General features: G+C 39.6%; 1 protein-coding gene across 1 annotated transcript in view; it reads right to left on the bottom strand.

Moving 5' to 3' along the window:
* The window catches only part of LOC100769089 (lymphocyte antigen 75), a 137,975-nt gene that overhangs the window by 77,112 nt on the left and 37,080 nt on the right, over window positions 1-23,783 (bottom strand). The window contains exons 15-24 of the mRNA XM_035447072.1: window positions 14,893-14,974; window positions 12,497-12,565; window positions 9,430-9,548; window positions 7,729-7,760; window positions 6,421-6,596; window positions 4,936-5,003; window positions 4,689-4,768; window positions 3,925-4,064; window positions 1,929-2,034; window positions 1,326-1,486 (exon numbers count right to left, since the gene is read on the bottom strand). Of these exons, the coding sequence (XP_035302963.1) occupies window positions 1,326-1,486; window positions 1,929-2,034; window positions 3,925-4,064; window positions 4,689-4,768; window positions 4,936-5,003; window positions 6,421-6,596; window positions 7,729-7,760; window positions 9,430-9,548; window positions 12,497-12,565; window positions 14,893-14,974 (1,033 nt within the window). The remainder of the gene's footprint in view (window positions 1-1,325; window positions 1,487-1,928; window positions 2,035-3,924; window positions 4,065-4,688; window positions 4,769-4,935; window positions 5,004-6,420; window positions 6,597-7,728; window positions 7,761-9,429; window positions 9,549-12,496; window positions 12,566-14,892; window positions 14,975-23,783) is intronic.

Raw genomic sequence — 23,783 nt, 5'->3', positions numbered from 1 at the left:
AATATCTGTCTGTAACATGAAAAATAAATGACCCAGAGACTAATATTTGTGTTCCAACTTCAAGCTGAAGAACAGAAAAGCAAAGTCACTAGCTCTTACCACTACCTCAGGCTGAATGGGCTGATCCAGTTCCTCTCCTAAACATGGCTGGAGAATGTATGCCTGATACTGACCATTGAAGACCCTGCTTCTATCTTTCATACCCTTCTAGTGCTGGGATTAAAAGCTTGTGATCCCAGGTATTGAGATCATCTTTGTGTGAGCTGTTTCTCTTTAGGACTGGATCACTCTTGGTGGCCTTGGACTCACAGAGATCTGTCTATCTCTTAATCCTGAGTCCTAGGATTAAAGGTGTGTACCACCACCTCCCAGTTTCTGTCTGCTGGGATTAAAAGTGTGTATCACCACTGCCTGATCTCTATAGATTGAGGCTGACTTTGCTTTCTGAATCCTCAGACAAGCCTTAATAAATGATAAATAGTATATCACCACATCTGTCTCTGTGTTTTTACTTTTCTTGTTACACTCTTCCCCTCCCTTTTTCCATTAGTGAGAAAATCAACCAGAAATTAAGTCTATGGTACCTCACATGAAAAAGAAGTGGCCAGTTTTGTCTTTTTCATCTTGAGAGACAGAGGAGGAGCGCTGACATCCCCCACATCAGGTAAAATATTTATATTGGTTTCTGGATAGTTACAAGGCTGTGAAGCATGTGCTAGGGCAGCTGTGCCTCTGTGAAAACCAGGCCACCCACCTGCAGGCTGTGGTCCTCACAGCTGTACCGAGCTGCAATTCACCTGTTTAGCACGTGCAGCCAGTGGTTTTGTGTGTGTGTGCAGAACTGTGCAACCTTCACCTCAATCGGTGCCAGAAGATTTTTAACTTTTCTAAAAAAGGAGCCTCACACCTCCATCATCATCCTTCCAAACTCCTTGCCCTTTGGAAACCACTCTTTACTCCATCTTTCTTAATTTGCCTATTTGGATCATGTCATAGAATTGGAACTAAGCAACAGGCTAGTCCTTTATTATTGTTAACTAAAAATGTTTTGAGACAGGGCTCATATATCCCAGACTAGTCTCAAACTTACTAGGTAGATGAGGGTAACTGAACTTCTGACCCCCCTGCCTCTACCTGCCAAGTGCTAGGATTACAGGCAGGCCTGTGCCATGCTGCCTGGTTTATGTGGTGCTGGAGATGAAACCCAGGGATCTGTGTCTGCTTGGCAAGCCCTCTACTGAGCGAGTTATATCCCCAGTCCTTGAGCTCTTCTTCTTGATTTAGTAGTTTCCCAGCACTAAATAGATGGTTGAAATATAACTCACATATGCTGCTATACTCAGCCTCCGACCAACCAGCAATGGGTGAAAGTTGCTGTATGTCAGGTTTCTGCCATCTGTCCATTTGTTTATTCTATCATAGGCAGTCCAGCGCAGACCAATCCACAAACTAGTTTCCATATCCGGAAGCAAGGATATAATAAAATCTGTTAAAAAGAAATTTTTAGAAAAGCAGTTAGGGCCAGAGAGATAGACCTCCCGGATGGCCTGAGATGGATTTTCAGAACCACATGGTGGAAAAAAAGACAGATTCCTTCCTGCATGTTGTTTGATCTTCACAAGTATGCATGTGAACACACACACACACACACACACACACACACACACACACACACACACACACACACAAATGCAAAACCAGAAAAGCATTTGGATTATCTATCAAGATAGCCTTTTGCCCTCTTTATGGAAAAACAGTTTAATTATATGATTTTATTTTAATTCCCCACAGCCTCCTAAAACCAGTTGGCTCCCAACTCATAATAGAACAAGGTTCCCAGAACATGGCACTTGCCCAGCTGTGCTGAGGTCTTAAGTTTTATCACCAGCATTCAAACAAAAGCCATGCTTTCCCAGCAACCCTGGTACCTTGTTCACTCTTGCTCAGCACAGAAGGAAGGGTGCCACCATAGGTATGACAAGTGCTACTTGCTTGAGAAAACGTAACTGGCTGAGACTTGACCTTCAAAAAGCACTGTAAACAAGAGACACATATGAAGCCTCAGATTCAGACACAGGAAAACCACGAAAACAGAAAATGCCAGTACATTTAGAGCAGTGCTATCAATCTGTGAGATCTGGGAACTAACAAAGCACTATCACAATATTTCAAATGTAAACTTTAATATTAACATGTGACGAGGAATCTTCAAGCTATTTTAAAAAAAATGTCTCACTTATTGTGTGTTTCTTACTTGTGAGGCAGTTTTGGTACTCACTTAACCATTTCATAATCTCATTTAATTCTCAAAACAAATGAGGAATCTCAAGCACAGCAAAGTGACTACAAAACAGTAAAATAGGCATTCCAATGCTATTCCATCTGACATCAAAACCTGGACTTAGTCATTACCTCCTGATATTAAACACATCTCTTTTCTTCTGGGTAAGACATTTTAACTCAAGCTTATTTCACTATGCAAATTAGCATAGTTCCAGCACCTTGGGGGAATTAAAAATATCATCCTACTTTTCTTTTTCAAGTCAAAATGTGGCTGGGAGCATAGCTCAGATAGAGCTACACAGCCGACTGCTCCTCCCACCAGCTAATCCGAAGTCAAAACCGTCCCAGCTTCGCTACAGGTGCTTCCATTGTCAAATACCTCTCTTCCTTTCTCTGTGATTATGAACAGCTTAGGGCGGAGTAGTTTGCCTCCCTGAATCATTCTACAATTTTCTTCAGTCTTTTTCTAGCCTGGGTGGTTCAGTGAAGTTGAGCCACAAGCAAAGTCACTGGGTGACTTCTAGAAACAGTCCCTGAAGGACCTCACGGAACTCTAACAGAGAAACCTAGCATTGAAGATGGCAGAGCAGAAACAAGGAGCTTGCTGCCGTTGATGACTTTGTGGGGTTCTTACACCAGCCTAGCCTGCACCCCTTCAAACTTCTTTTAAGTGAGAGGAAAAAAAAAATGTGTTAACGTTTGGTGACAATTTCTTCCCAATAATCTTGTAATAGATAAATACAGCAGTGTGGTGAATACATCCCAAAGAGGCAGGCACAGAACTCACCATTCCCCAAACCTATTTCATCATTGGACTCTCATGTGGGCAAAATCAAAGACAAGTATTTTATAACATATGTGTAGTCTCTGACCTAAGTTGATTGATAATGCTGTGGTGATATATTGTTTATGATTTAATAAAGTTTGCCTGGAGATCAGAATGCAAAGCCATTCACACTAGTTAGCTATAGAAGCTGGGCAGTGGTGGCACACACCTGTAATCCCAGAACTCAGGAGACAGAGGCAGATGGATCTCTATGAGTTCAAGACCACCCTGGGCTACATGAGAGTGAATCAGTGTAAAAGAGCTCATGCCTTTAATCCCAGCACTAGAGAGTATATAAGGAGCTCAATGTGGATTCTGAAACTTGGTGGAGAGCACTGCAGTCTACAGATGCAATGAGGTTCAGTAGATTGACCCTTTGGTCTGAGCACTGGTAGAGGTGAGAACTCGCTAGTGGTTGACTGCTTTGCTTCAGCTTGAACCCCAATATCTGTCTCTAGGTTTTTATTATTCATGCTACACAATGCTACTTAGATTTTCTCCTTCAGGGGAGAAGAAAACAGCAGCCTTAAATGGAGTCAGTTTCCTCAGGGAGTGGGGTTAGCTGCGACTATTCAGTGGATTGAGAGCCATTGTCAGATCAATTTCATCAACTTTGGTGTTGGGAACAATAGAATACAAAGACCTGTAGGCATCACTGACTTTAAAGATGAGTTTGATACTGCCGGTGTTTCTGGTAACAGACATGTGGGAGGCCCTCTCAGAGAGGTGTCTGATTGGGCTGCCCTTCTACCATAGGCCATACAAGCAGCATGAAAGCAATCACGGCTTGCACAGTGCAGCAATTCTCTTTTTACCTTATTCTGGAAAGGAATCCATTTTCCAGTACACTGTACTTTAGCTGCAGAATCTGGACTGTATTTCTCCAATGAAGATACATTATATTTTTCACAGACGAATGGCAACTTGTCATTACAGTCTGCTCGTTTGCTTAAGTCTGAAAAAGGAGAGCAGGAATTGCGATGATGAGAATTTTTCATTCAGTGCATTTGAAAACCTGCTAATAAAGATGGGCTCCTTTCTTAATCAAACAGGTTTTTGGTGCTAGGGATGGTCTGGAGTCTACCTTCAGCCCAAAGAAAGGCTCTTTCAAGCAGTCATTCCTGATAGTTATAATATATTCTTGGGCTTTACTGCTCATTTCTGCCTCTACAATTATTTATATCATGAGGTTATAGGACAGTGATATTGCCTGTAAAAATGACACGCTTGGTAAAGCAACTACACCATCCAAAGAATGATGGCATGAAACAGGAAGAGAGTTGGCAGGGCCGTCTAATAAGGGGGCGGGGCCACCGCCTGCTCACCCTTGCAAATTCATCTATTTGCTTATCAATTATGAAAGTGCTAAGCTTAGTTTGAAGTAATTGCTTGAGGATAAAAAGAACTGAAAATACCCACATTGGGAAGAGCTTTTCTTTGGAATTTGAGCATTGTCATCAGTGGTAAATTAAGAAGAAGCCACTGAATATTCATGAAAAGGAAGACAGATTAAGGCAGTATCTGAATTGGAAGTTCACATATTATGTGGTCAAGACTGAAGAGTTGGAATCAACTTTACCAAGGTGCCACAACTTGGCTGACATTTGCAAGCATTCTTCAACAAATGGCATGGAAAAACGGTGCCATGAGGGCCGTGTCCTGAAAGAAAGGAAAAGATGTGACAACTCCCAAGGAAATTACATGTCCCATCCATTTTCTTTACTCTAAATTATTTGAATTATCCATTTAATGTTAACATTATTTTTTTACGACACTTTTTGACACCAGCATGCAAAGGAACTTGATTGATCTATGGTGTTACATACCTCAGAAAGTAATGATCAATTGGATTGGCATTCGTTTTCACCCACCACTTCTGCTCCTCGCCAGATATCTGAAAAGAAACCACACACCCATCCTGATATGCGCTGGATATGCTAGGAGATTCTTGATTTAAATATTCTGTAACCACACATCATGAAAATCTCCCAACACTCCATTACTTGGTCTCAAAAAATTATGTATACTAGGACCCTCCATCAAAAATAATTGGACATAACTAATCGTACATGTTCATAGGTTCTACTGGGATACAGAGAATGATTGCTATATTCATAGTCATATATACTTGTACCAATGTACTAATTGGGCATACAGTGTCTTATTATGGTTAATTATAAATTCAAAAAAATACTAATTTCCCTCCTCAAAGCTATTTTACAATTTAATTTAATTTTTAATTTTCTACTAGTAGAAACAGGAAATTAACTGAAAAGTTTTTTTTTAATTGTAAAGAACAAGGATTATTCAACAAATCAGGGTTCATAAGGGCTCATGGAGACTGAACTGACCATCAGGGAGCCTGCATGGGTTGACTTAGGACCTCTGCATTTACGTTTATGTTAAGGATGTGTAGCTTAGTGGTCTGTGGGACTCCTAACAGTGCGAGCATGTGCTGTCTCTGACATTTTTGCTTGCTTTGGGGGCCCTTTCCCTCCTATTGGGTTGCCTCATCCAGCATTAATATGAGGGGAGGTGCCTGGTCTTATTGCAACTTGATATGCCATGTCTGGTTGATATCCCTGGGAAGCCTGCCCTTTTCTAAAGGGAAAAGGAGGAGGAGTGGATCTGGGGAAAGGGGAAGTGTGTAGGGAACTGGGGGGAGAGAAGGGAGGAGAAACTGTGGATAGGATGTAACATGAAAGAATAAATAATAAATAAAAAGAATAAGGTTATTTACATCCTTTACTGATAAGTATCTACCAAGTTGATGTTTATTACCAGCGTCGCTAGCATGAAACAATGATTTTTGGATGTTGCGAAGCAAATCATATTTTGTATGAGTATTTAATCTCTCACCCCATCCCCTTCCATTCTTCCCTCTTCCCCTATCCAGTCTCTGTCTGTCATCCTATATAGTTCAGACTGGTATGGCCTCAAATTCACAATTTTTCTGTTCCAGCCTTCCAAGTGCTGAGATTATAAACATATATTAGCATGGCTAAGATTTGGGTTTTATAGACTTCAGAAATATTTTAGTGAAATAAATGTAAATATAAGAAATTAAAATGCATTTGATGGAGAGATGGCTCAGAGATTACAAGTAACTGGCTGCTCTTCTAAAGGATCCAGGTTCAATTCCCAGCATCTACACTGGAGCTCACCACCAGCTGTGATTACAGTTCTAGTAGGTGCCCTCTTCTGGCTTCTGCAGGCACTACATGAACGTGGAATAGGCATATTTAGGCAAGCACTCATACACACAAAATAAAAACAGACAAAATCTCAAAAGATACATTTGTTTCAATTACATTTTCCATTTTGTCTCTGATAGCTTTTAGTTTTGTAAAAGTTGTTATCGTGGCAAGAAAGCTGTGATTGCTAGCACAGTACAGGACGGCTTCTTCGTAGTTTAAGCGGGGTTCATCAACAAACCAGTATTCACTTCCATCAATTATAACTGGGGGTCCATGAATTCCAGTGCGCTCTACAGAAGAAAACAGAATTACCACTGTGATGATCAAAAAAAAAAAAAAATGGCTAAGCACAGGTGTGTTCAAAATGGAGCATATGTACTAACCACTACTATTTAGGTTAAGTGTCCCTCAAAGGTCTGCTGGTCCCCAGCCCAAGATTCTATTAGCAGAGGTAAGGCCCAGTAGGGAGTCTGATTATACTAAAGTGTGTCTGTGGGAGCCCACAAGTGACTCAGTTTCCATCCGGATTCTATTCTGACCTACAAGACATTAGAGTTCTTGCTTGCTTGTTTCAGTCTCCTTGAGAACCATGAGAAAGTTCTGATGAAGTCCGTGGGAGAGAGCATAGTATCTAACTAACAAGCTTCTGATGCCAGCTGAAAGGCACATAGAGATAGGGAATGAAGCTGCTTGCTGCTAGCAGGACTCAATGTGATAGACAGTGAACCTGGCTGCTCCTCAATTCAAGGACAGTGCAGGGAGCTGGTTAATTGACTATACTGATCTTTGTTCTGCTTTGCCTCTAGTCTGTATATAAGCAGGGTCTAAATTAAACTCAGGGCTGTCTGGTGTTTCTGTCTCTGTTTCTTTTGTCTGCCATTTCTCAATCCTCACACCACTACTCAGGTAACCCAGCTGACTCGTTGGAGCAGGTTCCAGTGTGTCTTCGAAAGGGATACTGTGACCCTGGTGCCTCCCTTTCCTCTTTCACTGTCCAGCAACCACCAACAGCTTATTACATCATCAACTCCCTGACACCAGATATCCTGTATCACCACAGGACCAAAATGCTTCAGGCTCCCAGCTGAAACTTCAAAGTTGTAAGACAAAAGGAGCCTTTCCTTTTAAAAATGTGATTATCTCAGTTAATTTAACACTGTAACCCACTAAGATTCTGGCTGTCTGACCTGGGGCAGGGCTATCTATAACAAAATACAGACTTCGGAACCAGTGGCTAGACTGTCCTGTGCTCACAGAGAAGGAAACCCCATCTCTGCTACTTCATCCCATACCATCCGTGGACCTCTGCTGCCTGCAGGCATTTCACTTGAGGATGTGGGAAAAAAGTAGCAATTAACAACAAACTACATGCATTACCAAAAAGAAGGAAGTAGCTTTGTCTAATTTTGGTAGTCCGCTTACCTGGATTGTACCAGTCTGGTATTTGGAGAGTGCTACCTGTGTAAGGAAGAGAACAATGGTTTATGATGAGCACTGGCTTACAAAGCATGTATCCTGTTAACAGAGCCACGAAAGTGACATGAGGCCTTGTGGGGCCTTGTTCATTTTGGAATGTGGAATTAGTAATTTCTGAGTGGAATATTTCAGGCTTTATACCAATGTTTGCTTCAGTGCTGATCTTCTAAAAAAAGTACACCAATTAAATATTAATTATTGCTAGTAGTCTAGCACTAAGTATGTATTTCAACGGTAAAGCACTTGCCTAGCATGTGCAAGGCCATGGGTTCGATCCCCTTTACAAGAACAGAAAGACTTACTAGCTGTCCCTGGAAGTCTTTGGAAGTCACAAAGAACACAAATAACCAGCAGTTAGAAAGTATAAATAGCAAATGATGTCCGTCACCCTCACACAATGCACCAGGGAATGTACCTCAAGGACCAGCACTGTTCTAATGGAACCCGAGTCTCCAGTCTGACAACATGGGGGCAGATTTACCAGTTCACAAGATGGTATTGGAAAAATATACAACAGCTGTTTTAAGAAGATTAAGCAAAACTGGAGACGAATAAGAAAGCCACTCAGCCGGGGGTGGGGGAGTGGGGGTGGGGATGGCACACGCCTTTAGTCCCAGCACCCAGGAGGCAGAGGCAGGCAGCTCTCTGTGAATTCGAGACCAGCCTGGTCTACAAGAGCTAGTTCCAGGACAGCCTCCAAAGCCACAGAGAAACCCTGTCTCGAAAAACCCAGGAAAACAAACAAACAAACAAACAACCCCCCCCCCAAAAAAACCACCCACTCAGGGTTCCGGAATGGAAGCCGGAAATACGGCATGCTCCACAGAATTCTGGGCTTTGAAATTTGGCGGATCAGCATCCAGATGCCTGCACACACCTTGCCTTTGCAACACTCTGGATGGGATGGTTGACTCCACAAGCCTCCGTTTTCTACTCTACAGGGTCTCCACTCACAAAGGCAGTGAAGACCGCACAATTGTGCCTAAGAGGCACCAGGACAATGGCCCTCACAGGACTCCAGTACTTTCCCACATCATTTTCATATCGCCTGCAGCCACACTCATTTCAAATAAATGCATAATTTGCTTAACCTTAGAAATTACAGGGTACATTTGCCGAGCCTCATTTTACGTGGTCTTGAAATTCATGTGGTCATGAAATCCCAAAGCATCAAAAACCCCTCCTCAGAGACTGCCTACACAACATGTATGTTTAGTTTTTCTCTTTGAGACAGCACTCTTCGTCTCAGATAATTTTCACCAATAGTGCTATAAGACAGTTAAAATTGTACATGGTTTCTTGTTTATAATCTTGTCAAAGACAGAATGTCACTACGTAGCCCAGGCTGACATCCAAGTCTGGCAATCTTGTCTCAGTCCCTGAGTGCTTGAGTCTACAGATGTGTGCCACTATGCCTGACACCCCAAGGGCCTCCCCCACCTCTCTGTCATTGCAGGCTCCACTATCATTTTAACTGGTTTCTTGAGTTTTAATTTACATAAAATTTTGGCATCTTGGAGTTCAGTAAAAATTGCTACTAAATTTGACAAGAATCTGCCAATTTTTGATTTCTTTATTATTGTTCCCAGATTACCTTCTAGCCCAGGGTTTGCAGTGTTGAAGGTGAAGAAAAGCAGTAACTATCACTTGCCTTTTGGAATCTGGCACACCCAGTCAAGTTTTGCATCACAAGCAAAAGGCTTCAAATAAACAAATTTTCTCTCATCATAGTAATACCAGCTTCTTAGCCAAGCATTGTCAAGTACCTAAGGGAGGAAAAGGATGGCAGAATATTCTGAAACTGTTGCAGCTCTTTGCAAACACTGTAAGCTACGGTCTCCATCTCTACTTTAGTTCCAGCACCTACCATACATGCAAAATTAACAGATGAAGGAATGGAATGTTTAAACAGTAAAAACTTGAGCAAGAGTTTTCCAAGTAACAAAGGAAACAAAGTCATATTTACGTCCAAAATGCTAACTGTTGTCTTTTTTTGTTGACATGAAATTTTATACTTTTTTTCCATTTCTTTTTAAAATTATAATAAAAACTTTTCCTTGGCTAGAGAGATGACTCAGGGGTTAAGAGCACTGCCCGTTCTTCCAGAGGTCCTGAGTTCAATTCCCAGCAACCACATGGTGGCTCACAACCATCTGTAATGTAGTCTGGTGCCCTCTTCTGGACTGCAGGGATACATGCAGGCAGAACATGGTATACATAATAAATAAATAAATCTTTAAAAAAAAACTTTTCCTTGTATGTAATCATTGTACTGTGTTGCAGAAGTTTTTATGCTAGTATATATTATATGCTACTGTGTATTATATGCTAGTACATATTATATGCTAGTATATATTATATGCTAGTGTATATTATATGCTGAACATCTTGCACTTTTCAAGTTTGGGAAAGACTAAATAGAAACAGGTATTTATTTTGATGGTATCTAAGTCAGACTATAACAGAGCAGATCAGAAAGTGACAGAGACGCAGGGGCCAGCAGCTGAGGCTCTGGCTTTGGTGTTGCTGTGCCACTTCACCCCTCTATTCATTTATTTCATTTTCAGTAGCTTTAAAATCTCTTCACATGTGGAGGCCTATGTACCATTCAAATGCAGTTCATGGAATCAGTTTTCTAGATAATTCCAAAAACTACATAAGCTTCTCTGGGGTTTTTACCTGCTCTAAGTTGGAAATCCTGTAAAATGAGCCAAGGCTGTAATGCTGACCATGAGAAGAGCTATTTTGAAGACAGTGTTCTACTGATTTTTGATTTGTACCCACCTTCCATTCCTGAGCTTCTTGGGTTATGCAGTGAAGGTTCTACACAGTCTCCTCACCCATTGCTTTCTTTTACTTTCTGTGGTATCCTCAAAACTACTTCTGAGCTTTTGCTTTTGTAAACATTCAACCTCCCACCCTTCACTTCTATTCCCTAGATTTCAACTTACTCTAGGCTGTGTCTTATATCTATGTTGTATTTGAACTATGCTGTATTTAACATATCATATCCGGTGAAAGACATTGCGTCTTCTGCCTGTTTCTAGGAAAGGCTTGTCTCATAGTGCAGGGGGGAGAGAAAGCGCTGAGTGAGTCAAGTTCAGAGGGAATGTGTGCTGCTCACATGGAACAGGAATGCCAAGGACCCCAAAGCCTTCCCCAGCGGATAAGAATGTAGATGCTGATGGTGCAGAAATGTCCACCATTGCTTTCTCTCCTGGAAATTTACAGCCCAAGGACTTCTCGCCTACTGAGACTGCTCCTACTGAGGTTAGCTGAGCCTGGCTCTTTGATCAGCTGTATGCAAGTGAACTCTATATAGTAAACATGGTGGGCTTCTGGGGTGCTGTGGTTTCTCCAGCACAGACCCAAGTCCTCCTGCTGCTGGCTTTTCTGGGTCTGTGTGTCTGTCTTTTCTTCATTCCTGCACCACCCTGGTCAGGTCCAGCCCTAGAGATGTGCTAGGATATGGCAAAATAGTACACGGTGAAATATCCTGGACCTAGACATGTTCCTGAAATTCTTTGATACCATCATAGAACCACTATCATTTTTTTTCTCATAATAACCACCTGATTGCATAGAACTTCTCTTCTGCCCATTGGAGCCCTTACCAACAGTACCATGGCTTATTTAATTATTTATTGCTATGCTCTTGTCAAGAGTCCTGTCATTGGTAGCTTCTAGTGCCTTTATGTATCTCCCAGATACATCACATAAAATGGATAAACAAATGGATTCTGTACAGGATTCTTAATGTCTTTGAGATATTTTCCAATTCTAACTGATATATCTTGAAATATACTCAAGATAAATTTTCCTCACTTTCTTGGATCACATTCACAATCTTGGTTCAGGTTGCCCTTTCTCAGTTTTAAAAACACCCTGTTGCCTATCAAAAACAAAATAAACAAAAAACTCAAGAGTACAAGCTTAACTTGACAGCAACCTAATTTTCCAACATTGGTTTTTAAAATTAAAAAAGGTTAATTATATGCACACGAGTGTTCTGCTTTCGTGAGTTTGTGCACTACCTGAGTGCTTGGGGCCTGTGGAGGGCAAAAGAGGGCAGAGGATCCCCTGGAACTGGAGTTAGGGTGGTTGTGAGCCATCGTGTGGAAACCCAGGTTCCCTGGAAGAGCAGCCAGTGCTCTAAACTAATTAGTGAGCCATCTTCCCACCCCCAAGTATTGCTTTTAATGTAGAACAGAACAAAACTTGTGGATGCATCCTGTTCTCTTCACTGCTCATCACCATACTTCCACTTGTATTTCCTGTACTATTGCCCGCAAGAAAGGCTTGTCCTATTGCACCTGCACAAACTGCATCTACCCTTAGAGACCAAGGTCAAGTCGCAGCTCTTTCTGGACAGCTCTTAGAGATCACTTCCTTTTTTGCCTTTTCTTCAGCTACCTTCAGCCCACTCTTTTGAAGCATCATACTACATAATGATGATAAAACTGTGTTTCTTGAATATGAATTTTATTTTCTTAAACTAAGTGTAAGTTAGACTGTCTAGGCATGTTTCTTGCTACACCATGAACACAAGGTGTTCCTGGATATTTTGCTCGACTCTACGCGATGCCAGATTTGTGTGTGGTGTTAAGGGTCGAGCCCAGGGCCTCATACAGGCTAAGCAGGAACTCAGCCTCCGAGCACCAACCTCAGACCTTGGATTTTATTTTTAATGCCGATTTCCCAGTATGGTACTGACCTTGATGGCAGCACAGTCTCTGACGTCATAATCCTGTTGAAACTCTGGATGCATGATAACAGTGGACACCTGGAAAGACAAGCCTGCCTTGAGGACGGAAGCCTGATATAACATTTGCTACTTACATATAACTTAGGCAGCTTTAGTAATTCAAGCATGCTCATTTGCCACTGAAAGAAAACATTTCCCATACTTCACGTTGTGGAAGAGCTGATGCCAAGTCATGAGATTTTTTAAGTTCACAAATGCCGCCATGTCTTATGGTTCCTGCCAACCCATAGTCTCGGAAGTGTGGTCAGCAGGGTGTTACGTTCACCTCCCAGTCAGAAGCCACAGCTGAAAAGGACTTTTTCAGTTTGTTTTCTGTTTTTTGTTTTTGTTTTTGTTTTTGAGACAGGGTTTCTCTGTGTAACAGCCCTGGCTGTCCTGGCACTCACTCTGTAGACCAGGCTGGCCTTGAACTCACAGAGATCCACCTGCCTCTGTCTCCTGAGTGCTGGCATTAAAGGTGTGCACTACCACAGCCAGTGACTTTTTAGTATTTTGATCAGTTATATTCAGTATTTGTGTATTTGATCAATTAATTTCAGATATCCCACAATTTGACAACATTTAGCAAGAACACAGAATGAACTGACACAATTAATACCCTGAAAGTGATGAATATCAGGGAAATGGACACTCAGGAGTGTCATGTGCCTCTCTACAGCTAAGGTAAACACTGCAAGTATAATGTAAGGACTTTTTTAGGTTCATCTATTTTGCTTAATACAGATACTTACTTCCTTATATAATTAATGTTTTTGGGTGATAAAAATACTTTTCCATTATTAATAGATAATAGACATAAACACAAAGTAAGCACAAATGAAAGCCTTGGAAAAATGATTTGTACTCTCCAAAGATTACCATGATACCTCCTGTATACCTCTAATTTTTCAAACTCTATATTGAGAAATATACAAGCTTTTAAAAAGTAAAAATAAATGGAGCCAGGGGAAGGCTCAGTGGGTGAAGGGGCTTGCTGCCAAGGCTGATAGTTTGAGTTCAATTCCCAGAACCCGAATGGTGGAAGGAAAGAACTGACTCCTGAAAGTTGTCCACTGGCCTCCACTGCCCCACCCCCAGGAACACACACAAAATAAGTAAAGATAAATAAACAAAAGTAAGATGAATACTTTTTTCTTCCCACATCATATAAGTAAATCTGTTTCTATTTCAAAACATGTGCATGTAAATAATTCTAACCATGTAGACACATGTTTCTGTTTTCTAGTTGAGGTAAAAGTGCTTATGTCTTTATGATGTTTTAGAGTGTACACACTGAGAAGAACGGAATCTAGCTAGTTAGCATATGCATTTCCTTTTACAGTTAACACAGATGCAGTGAGAACAATGTGCTGTTAACTATGGTGCCATATTGCACAATAGATCTCTTGAACTTATTGCTTATCTACCTGAAATTTTGTATCTTTTGAGAAACACCTCCCCTACCTCAATCTGCCCCATTCCCTGTTAGCCTCCATTCTATTTCCCGCTCCACTCTTCTCCCTGTTTTACTCTTTGTATGTATTCATTGTACCTGGTGCTCATTTTTACACAGTATATAATGTCTATCAAACATATTCCATCCCACAGTCCCTACCCTACCCTTTCTCCTCCCCATCCTTCTCATTGGTCTCTTTTGTTTTTCCTGACAGTTGCACTTGTATTTTCAGGTCACATTACATGTCTTTATGTATCTCTATACACACATGATTTTATGTATCTATATAAAAATCCAAGAACTACGAAACCAAACTTTTTTTTCTCTTTTTGAGACAGGGTCTCAGGTACCCTGGGTTGTGTAATAACTTTCAGCTGTAATCCCATCTGTCTATTTTTGCTTTGTCATCTATACTTTTGAGTTCATATTCAAGAAAGCATTTTCCAGACTATGTCATGGAGATTTCCTGATACCCTTTTCCTAATGTCTGCATAGTTTTCGGTCTTATATTTAAATGTATTTTGAATTCATTTTTACACATGGATGTGCATATGGGTGTTTGGGGGGTAGACAATTTTCTTGGCATCAATCATCAAAGGGACTTTCCATTCCTTCTTGTGTGTCCTGGCAATTTGTTAGTAATCAGTTGGCTATCAGTTCATTATTTATTTCTGTGTTTTCTCTCCGTTAAACTGATAATAGCATGATATTTTGGTCACTGAAGCCTTCTAAGATCGAATCGAGTTTGGTAGGATTATATCTCTAGAGTTGTCTTTCTCTTGCAGATTGCTTTGGCTAGTCAGGGTCTTCCGCAGTTCCACACACGTGGATGTTTTAAACAACCAACTTACTTGACTTTGAAACAAACATTAATTCCATGTTTTTCCCCAACATCAAAGTTTTAACTTACTGGTGTACGATCACTCCATTGCCAGGACCCTTGTAAATCAGGGCTTCTTTTATTCAGACCTATCCACAACCAACGATGTGCACTATGTTAAAAAAAAATGGAGGCAATATTAGAAGTTTATGACAACACTTGCTAACAATATTTAGCATTCACATGTCTAAACTGACTGAAACATGTATTTGCACCTAGAGAAACATGTATTTATACCAAAAGATGTGGCACCAACAGAAAAGATGACCTCAAGTAACACAAAGAAATGAAATCAAGCCCTTAGCACAGAGAAACCATGGAAAAGGTACCACCTATTTAAAACTAAATTTTAACTCATTATCTGTGTATGAAAGGCAAACTCTACTCCGCTTTAGGCTTTTAAACAGAAAATATGTTTGTTGTAAGTTTTTACTGCAATGTCTTATATTAGGCAATATTTTCAGAGTCAATGAGAATAATGGCAATTTGTCTTTGTCTTCTTTTTCTAGACATTTGTTTTATGTCCATGAATGCTTAGCCTGGGAGGGGGCATTGGATGCCCTGGAACTGGAATTATGAATGTTGTGAGCCATGATGTAGGTGCTGGAAACCCAAGCCAAGTCCTCTTGTAAGAGCACCAAGTGCTCTAAACCATGAGCCACCTCTCCAGTACTTGGTCTTCTTTTTTTATTATTTTTTTATTTTTATTTTTTAGCTTATATATATGTATATATTTATATTTATATAAAAAGAGCAATAATGGCAATATGTTATGCATCAATAGCAGCAACAGCTTTTCCAGGTTCTGTAGTCCTTTGAACAAAATTGTAGAGACATCCAGCACACTCCATTTTTAAAAAAAAACAAAAAACAAACAAAAACAAACAAACAACAACAACAAAAAAGTAAAAAACAAAATCCCAGAAGACAGCACAGTTCTGTTACTCTTGTGGTACTTGGCACCATTTTTTTTTTTTTTAATTAGTTTCTCAGTCATCATCTGGGAGGAAACCATTCTGAGCAACATCATTAAAAACAGCTCTGATAAAGCATGGTCACTACTGTGTATCATAAAGCAGGTCCACATATGAGTGAGTACATATCATGTTTGTCTTTTTGTGATTGGGTTACCTCGCTCAGAATGGTTTCTTCGAGTTCCATCCATTTTACTGCAAATTTCAAGATTTCATTGTTTTTTTCTGCTGAGTAGTACTCCATTGTGTAAATGTACCACAATTTCTCTATCCATTCTTCGGTTGAGGGGCATCTAGGCTGCTTCCAGTTTCTGGCTATTACAAATAATGCTGCTATGAACACCATTGAACAGATGTCCTTGTATGAATGTGCTTCTTTGGGGTATATGCCTAAGAGTGGAATTGCTGGATCTTGTGGTAGACTGATTCCCATTTTCCTGAGGAGTCACCACACTGATTTCCAAAGTGGCTGTACAAGTTGGCACTCCCACCAGCAGTGGAGGAGTGTTCCTCTTTCTCCACATCCTCTCCAGCATAAACTGTCATTGGTATTTTCGATTTTACTTGGTCTTCTTTTGAGGTAGTGTGTGTGTGTGTGTGTGTGTGTGTGTGTGTGTGTGTGTGTGTGTGTGTGTTGGAACCTAGGGCCTTGTAAATTCTAGGTAAGAGCTACATCCTTAACCCCTAGACTCACACTGTTTTTAAACTGCCATTGTTGGGGCTGGGAATGTGGGTCACCTTGTAAAGTACCTACACAAAGCCCTGAGTGCCAGTGTCAGCACCTTAGCATTATCAATTTTCTTTATAATGCAAAATAAGCTGTTTGGTTTTAGTTTTATTACAGAAAAAATTTAAATACTTTAATTCCTACTACCCATTAATTTTAAAGTAAGCAAGTAGTCAAGTTTTTTTTTTTTAATCTAGGTTTATCTTGGTATCAAAGAAAATGCCAGGATAAGTTAATGAAATAATCACTTATATAATTATATTTAACACTATCAGCTTTATATTTCTATGTAAAAGCACTGAGCTGGGTATAATGACACCACAGAGAAGTGTTGAGACCTAATGTCTCCCATCAAACAGAATATAACACAGCTAAGGAAATATGATACATAGGAACCCATGGGAGCTACCAAATGAGGCGCATAACATTTAAGCATTATAAAACTCTAGATCGGGGCTTGAGAAATGGCTCAGTGGTTAAGAGCACTGACTGATTTTCTAAAGGACCCAGATTCAATTTCCAGCACCCACATGGCAGCTCACAACTGTCTGTAACTTCTGTTCCAGGGGATCTGACACCCTCACACAGCCAAACAATGCACATAAAATAAAAATAAAGTAATTAAAAAATAAAATAAAAAATAAAACTCCAGCATATAGAGAGGTCACAGTGGACTGCAGTGTACAGTTTCTGAGGCCCAAAAGATGGCTAAGATTTTTTTGGAGTCAAAAATCCAAGCATTTACCATGCTCCACTGGTATGTAGCTATGTGCTTCGTTGGTGAATATATATAAACAGGAATGCAGGAACATACATGTAAGTAGTATCTTTCCCTCAAACAAACTTCCGCACTAGCAGGGCTACATATATGACAAGTGATCCAACTGCAAATCTTTTTCCGACTCTCACTCCAACTGAAAACATTCCTTAAAATTTACTAGAATTTTCAGGCTTTAATAAGTAGCCAAATTATATTCCTTTAGTTTAACTTTGTGTTGGGACATGGTTATCAGTGGTATAAGTACAGTATACATGTGCATGCATAGTATAAATATATCTACTTCAGAGGAGGTAGGACCTAAATGCAAAAATAATCTTTACTGTTCAGCTTTGTAGAATATACAAAATATATAGAATGTACAGCTATAAAGTTACTGAGAAATATAAGCCTGTATATCTTTTTGTTTGTTTGTTTTTCGAGTCAGGATTTCTCTGTGTAACAGTCCTGGCTGTCCTACAACTCACTCTGTAGACCAGGCTGGTTTTGAACTCACAGAGATCCGCCTGCCTCTGCCTCCAGAGGCAGTAAAGGCATGCACTACTACCACCCGGCAAGCCTGGATATCATAATACAATGTTTTAGTGACCTACAGTACAAAGCTAACTTTATAACACCCTCCTACTTTTCAATAAAATAATTGCAGCTGGCCATGACAACACACATCTATAACCCTAGCACTTAGATGGAGAAGCAGAAGGATGCTGGTGTGAAGCCAGCTTGGGTTATTTAGCCTGTTCCAGTTCAGCCTGAGCTACACAGCCAGACCCCATCACAAACAAAACAAAACAAAACAGCAAAAACAAACACATGTTTCCCTTTTATCAACATTCTCCAATGGTTTAAGATCAGTCAGTATTTTCTCATCTGTTCAGTCAGTATTTTCTCATCTGTTCAACTTGTTTAACCTAGAGAATATGAGAATTCTCCTTTTATATTTTCAATATTATGTTATATTTGTAGAGAATAATCACCAATTTGTAGACTAGATAAACCCAGTAGAGATAATTCCAGTTTAAATTCAGTAACTACAAGGGATTTGCAATTTTCAGCTACTTATTCCAATGACAGCTAGCACTCTCACAGGCTTCCCACTGTATCACACTTCCCTAAACCCCTAGATCTAGATGGTTTCTATACACAGGTCATCCTTAAGTCAGGTTGCTAAGACCAGGTGGGATAAGTTTCCTTCCTCAAACTCATATGACGATGTAACCATTTCTTCCAAGTCTTTGCTTATTACATACTTGGGCACAGGAAATTCCCTAACATAAGCTTTAGAATGTTTATCTTATTTAGTAATGGTTTGTTATTCATTTGGGAAGAAAGACTAAAGATCACCTATGGCCTAGACTCAAGCAGCTACTCAATACCCCAAGCCTTTGCAGAGGTCTGCCCCACTCTTCCTAGGCTCCGGGGGGTTTGCACCAATCTCCTCTTAGCCATCGGCTCCCTGTCCTCCTACTGACAAACCTCTCTACTTTAAAGTTCATTTCTGAGTCCTATGGTGAAGCTCAGAGGGCAGTTTCTTTTAGAAAGGTTTGCTCCTTTCAGAGAATGAACTCAGTTTCAACCTTGAATTTAGGTTTCAGCATCATTTCAGGGATTCCCTAGAGTGTCATAAATACAGAGAATAGTAGGTACTCATGGTGTGTGTTTCAGGGTGGATAGAGGAGAAAATAATTTCTGAATTACAACCTGTTCTGAATTTGACCTTCCTTAGCTGCGGCCAGATAAAGAAGGGAATAAGCCAGAAACCACACCATTCACTGCATGCCTCTAGTGCAGAGTTCAAGAAGGCTGGAGGGGAAAAATGTTCCTGATCATAACTGGGGAGTCAGATCAAAATGACACCTTCCCATTTCTTCTCTAAACCGTTTCTATTCCACTCACCAATCGAATGGTGTTAGGGCTATTAGTGGACACAACACAAAAGGTTAGCAAGTGTAAGTGTGTTAAAATTCTGATTGTCAGTCCAATTTCCTGCAGCACTTGGTTTCTAAGGAAAAAAGTAGTTCAGCCGCAACCCCAAATAAATACTATTTAATGAGGGCTCTTAGTCTGCAAAGCCTAGATTTATATCTAAAGCCATTCATGCCTCTTCACGGGAGGGCGTGTACACAGCAGCGATGGCTTCAAACAAGGCTTTCTTCTCTAATCCGTGGACTGTTTTTGCTCCACAATGGTTTCCCATCGGGATACATTAAGAGTTGCAGTGATCTAAGAGGTTCAATGAGTTGGTGTATCATGAATCCTTTCTTACTGAAATACAAACAGAGGTATAGAACCTAGACTGTGAGAAATAGAGCAGTCATCAGTGTTAATTCCATGGCAAGTGATATGGATTTGTGGTGGACAGTAGGCTTCTTGCTGAGAAGGTCACTTCCAGGAATAAAAGCAACACATTTAAGGGTAAACCTCATAATCACTTTCTAATATAAATGACTCTGCTTCCTTCCTTTCCTTTAAGTCATTGTGGCAATCTTGGTTTTAAAGTATCTTCTTTTTCTGAGCCCAGCCCCAGCAAACAATTGCTTTATAATGGAGTGTATATTAATCAGAGAGCACAGTCTGTGTATATAGCCTTCTGCTGGCCTGCTGGCATGCATGTACAAATAAAATACAGCTCCTACAGATGAAAGTGTTATGAGGCTTTTTTTTTCTGCACTTCCATCTTTTTCTAACTTCAATATGAATTTAGAAGACAGAAAAAAAATTTAAGTAGTATATTCTTCAGATAATTTTAATGAAATGTGTAGAGGAATGGAAAAACATAGAAAATATTTCCACAAAATGCTGCCTATAAGTAATATTTACAAAAGTTTTCACTTTTTTTTTACTTCTTTATATACTTTCCAAGTTTTACATATGAACTCATGTCAATTTTTAAGGTGGGTGTACTGAAAAGAAAAAAAATCAATGAAAGTAGCCACCTATCACACAACTTTGTCTCCTCATGCAATCCATTCTGCTCAGAGATGTTTTTAATGGCCATTTCTACCCTACAGGGCTATGACATTTTTCTATTAATTTATTCCCTCAAATATCTGCAGATATATTGCTCAGCACTTATCCGTGGCTTCTTGCATAGGATTGTGAGTTTGTTCTATAAATATTTTCTAAGAATGCTTCACCTAGATAGTGTGTGTGTGCACAACACACACTCACATGCATGCACACACGCATGCTCGAGAGCTCATGTGTTTGAAGCTTGTGATCTTATTAGGTTGACTTGCTCAAAATCTAAACTTCTGCAAAGAGTGGCAGTGTATTTCAAGGGCCATGCTCCAAAGGCAGCTACCGCAAGGACCTCTTTGAGTCTATGGTATACCAGAGGCTTTGGTCTCTGCTCAAAGTCATAAACAGGTTTATCAGCAAAATTTAGAAGTTTGCTAATCAGCATGATCTCATAAATGAGCTTTTGTTGTCGAAACAAATTATTCAAGATACAAGGACTGGCTAAAATATTCAGGATCATTACCTTTCATTAAAAGGCATTTTCCAGTAGCTGGTATCTTTAGAAAAGGCACCTATCAGGTCCGGGTGCTAGGTCAGCTGATTATGACAGCCTGATAGAAATTATCATGAGAACAAAATTCTGTCCTTGTCACATCTGCCTCATGTGAGCCTGCAACACGGCTCAAAATCCTCAATGGCAGATTGCTGGGACAAGCATTTCAAGCTTATGAAGTAGACTGTGTGGATTGTGCTGTGGCTGCTTCAACACATGTCTGTGTAACAAATGAGTGCAAACACAGAAAGATTGGGTTTGACTTTGTAATCACTATGATCTACTCTCAAGTCTACGAGCAAACAGCAAATACTCCTTTGAAAAAGAATCTAAGAATAAGTGTATTCAAATTGGCTTAGGCCTGATACGAGATAATGAAGTCTAGAACACTTGAAATCCTACAATAGATGCCCAACACACAGATACTTATAAAGATAGGTATTGTATTTTACATCAGTATTCAATTACAGTTTTTAGCATTGTTTTACACAATCAATGAGGCTAGCCTGGGCTACATGAGACTTTTGTCTCAAAAGAAAAATGAGGAGGGTTGGGGCATAGCTCAATGGTAAAATGCTTTTTAATTCATGAGAACCAGGGTTCGAACTCCTAATGTATAGCTAAGGATGATCTTGAAACTCCTGACCTTTTGCCTCCACATCCCTAATGCAAGGATACATTGTGGGAGTGTGCCACCATGCCTACCTTAAGAAGAAAATATATTGTGTTTGATTCACTATGGTAAACCAAACCTGTAAAATATGGTAAAAAATTTCTAATAGGATATTTAAAAAATCACTCAAAATCTTGCTTGCTAGAAGTAATACCCAATGATTATTTCTATGTATTTTATAGTGAGTTTTCAATGTAAATAGTATATTTTTAAATTTTTATCATCTTCCTTTTTCTCCACTTAAGACAATGTTTCCACATAACATTTTCTATCCTAATATATATTAATATTGTGTGATAGTAATAGACATCCTTTCCTGTTTCTTTTATGAGAGAGCATTGAAAAAATGCTCCCTTGTTAATTACGACAGATAATGACTTGAGCATTTTATTTCCAATGTAATAAGTACCTATATATTAAACACATCAAATATATGATGTATTTATATGTTAAGCCAGAAATGAGTTAGGAATTTTTCTAGATGAGGTTTAGTGATTATTATAATCCGATCACAATCTCTAGCTTATGGTCATTATTTTTTTCTATTTGAGTTAACATGGGACGACCACATAGATAGCACAGGTCAGCAAAAAGGATCAAAGCATAATAAGCCAGGGACATGGCAAACTGAGTGATGCCTGTGTCAGTGAGCCACTATTCAGTACTTTGTACAGGAAAATCACCATGTCTCTTAACTTTTAAGAGAAGGACAATTACTGAAATGCACCATTTTAAAGCATTTGTGTTTCTTTCCACCCACGATGGAAACATCATAATCTCAAGGCTGGACAAGCACTAATGGCCAGATTTGTTTCATGTATGTTTTAGCAAAATAGAATTGGATTTCATTACTGTACAAATTTGTAGACTTGGACTTAATCAAAATTGATAATGTACAAATTGGGCCATAGCCAACTTATTTTATGCTAAATTAATCTTTTGTTATTTCATTTCTTTATAATTCTCTACATGGACACTGCACAGCTTCCTTTCCCTTCTACATCTGATTTATGGACATAGACTTTTAGACTCTACTGGATGTTAAACTTTTAATATTTATAGATTTGTGTACCTAAAATAGGACTCCCAGATAAAGTAATTTATTATACCTTCATAGTTTCACAACTATGTTATGTTTCTACATTCCAGATTTCATTCAGAAGAGTGTTTAAACCCTGATATTTATTAAAGTATTTCTTTTAAGATTAAAAAGATACCCTGGGGGGGAGGGGTATATCTGTGCTGTGGGTGGTGCCTGTGTGTATATCAGAGGACAGCTTTCAAGACTCAGTCCTCTCCTTTGACCCTGTTGGGGCAGGGTCTTTCTTGTTTCTGGTACACTGCATATTCTGGACTAGGTGGACCACAAGCTCCCAGCCATTTCTCTGGTTTCCACCTCCCATCTCACCACAGGAGCGCTTTGATGTGTGTCACAACATCTGGCTTTTTAAATGGCTTCTGGGCTGGAACTCAAATCATCAGGCATGAGTGGCAAGTGCTTTCACCTGCTGAGCCATCTCTACAGCCCCTAAAGTTCTCTGTTAGCATGTTTTTCTCTTTTAAGATTTAGGATAGTTCTGTTCTATTCTTGAAATGACACACACAAACTATCAAGACTTGGGGTTATACTATATTCTTGCTTTGAATCCTTTTATAATAAACTACTTATTTTGTGTTCTTCATTTTTAAACTCACATTTGAGCTAGGGTATGTCTGTGACATGTTTTTTCAAAGGATGAAATATACATTGTTCAGATCAATCTCTTCAAAAATGAAGTTAAGTGGAAGCTAAATACATTGCAAGCATCTCCTACCTATGCCTTAGATGCCAGTCTTCACATATATCTTTTATATTTAATAGTGTCCAAAAGAACAAGGCTACTTAGATTGTTCTAATTTTTCTAGTGAACTTTTATTTTGGGGAAAAGGATTTTGTTGGATTCAGAATCATAGAGAAATATTCACAAGGATATATTTATGTGTTTCTTTTTGAAAAGTCATTTATCCTAGTACACCTTGATTAAACACTGTAATCTTCAGAAAAGTGAAGGGAAAGTAATTTCGTGGCGTCGAAGCCCCTAATCCCTGTGATTGTACGGAAAGCTTCAGCTGACCTATATTTTCTATATTGTCCTGAGGGACATCAGGGACATTAGACCCTATTCTAACATTACAACCATAGCAATTGTAGCCACTTTGGTAACTTCCAAGTTTCCTTTCTTACTGCCCTTATTTCAGGTGGCTTTCCACAGGGGCAG

Source organism: Cricetulus griseus, chromosome 6 (assembly GCF_003668045.3).
Source record: "Cricetulus griseus strain 17A/GY chromosome 6, alternate assembly CriGri-PICRH-1.0, whole genome shotgun sequence".
NCBI lineage: Eukaryota > Metazoa > Chordata > Mammalia > Rodentia > Cricetidae > Cricetulus > Cricetulus griseus.
This window is presented reverse-complemented; position numbering and strand designations above follow the sequence as displayed.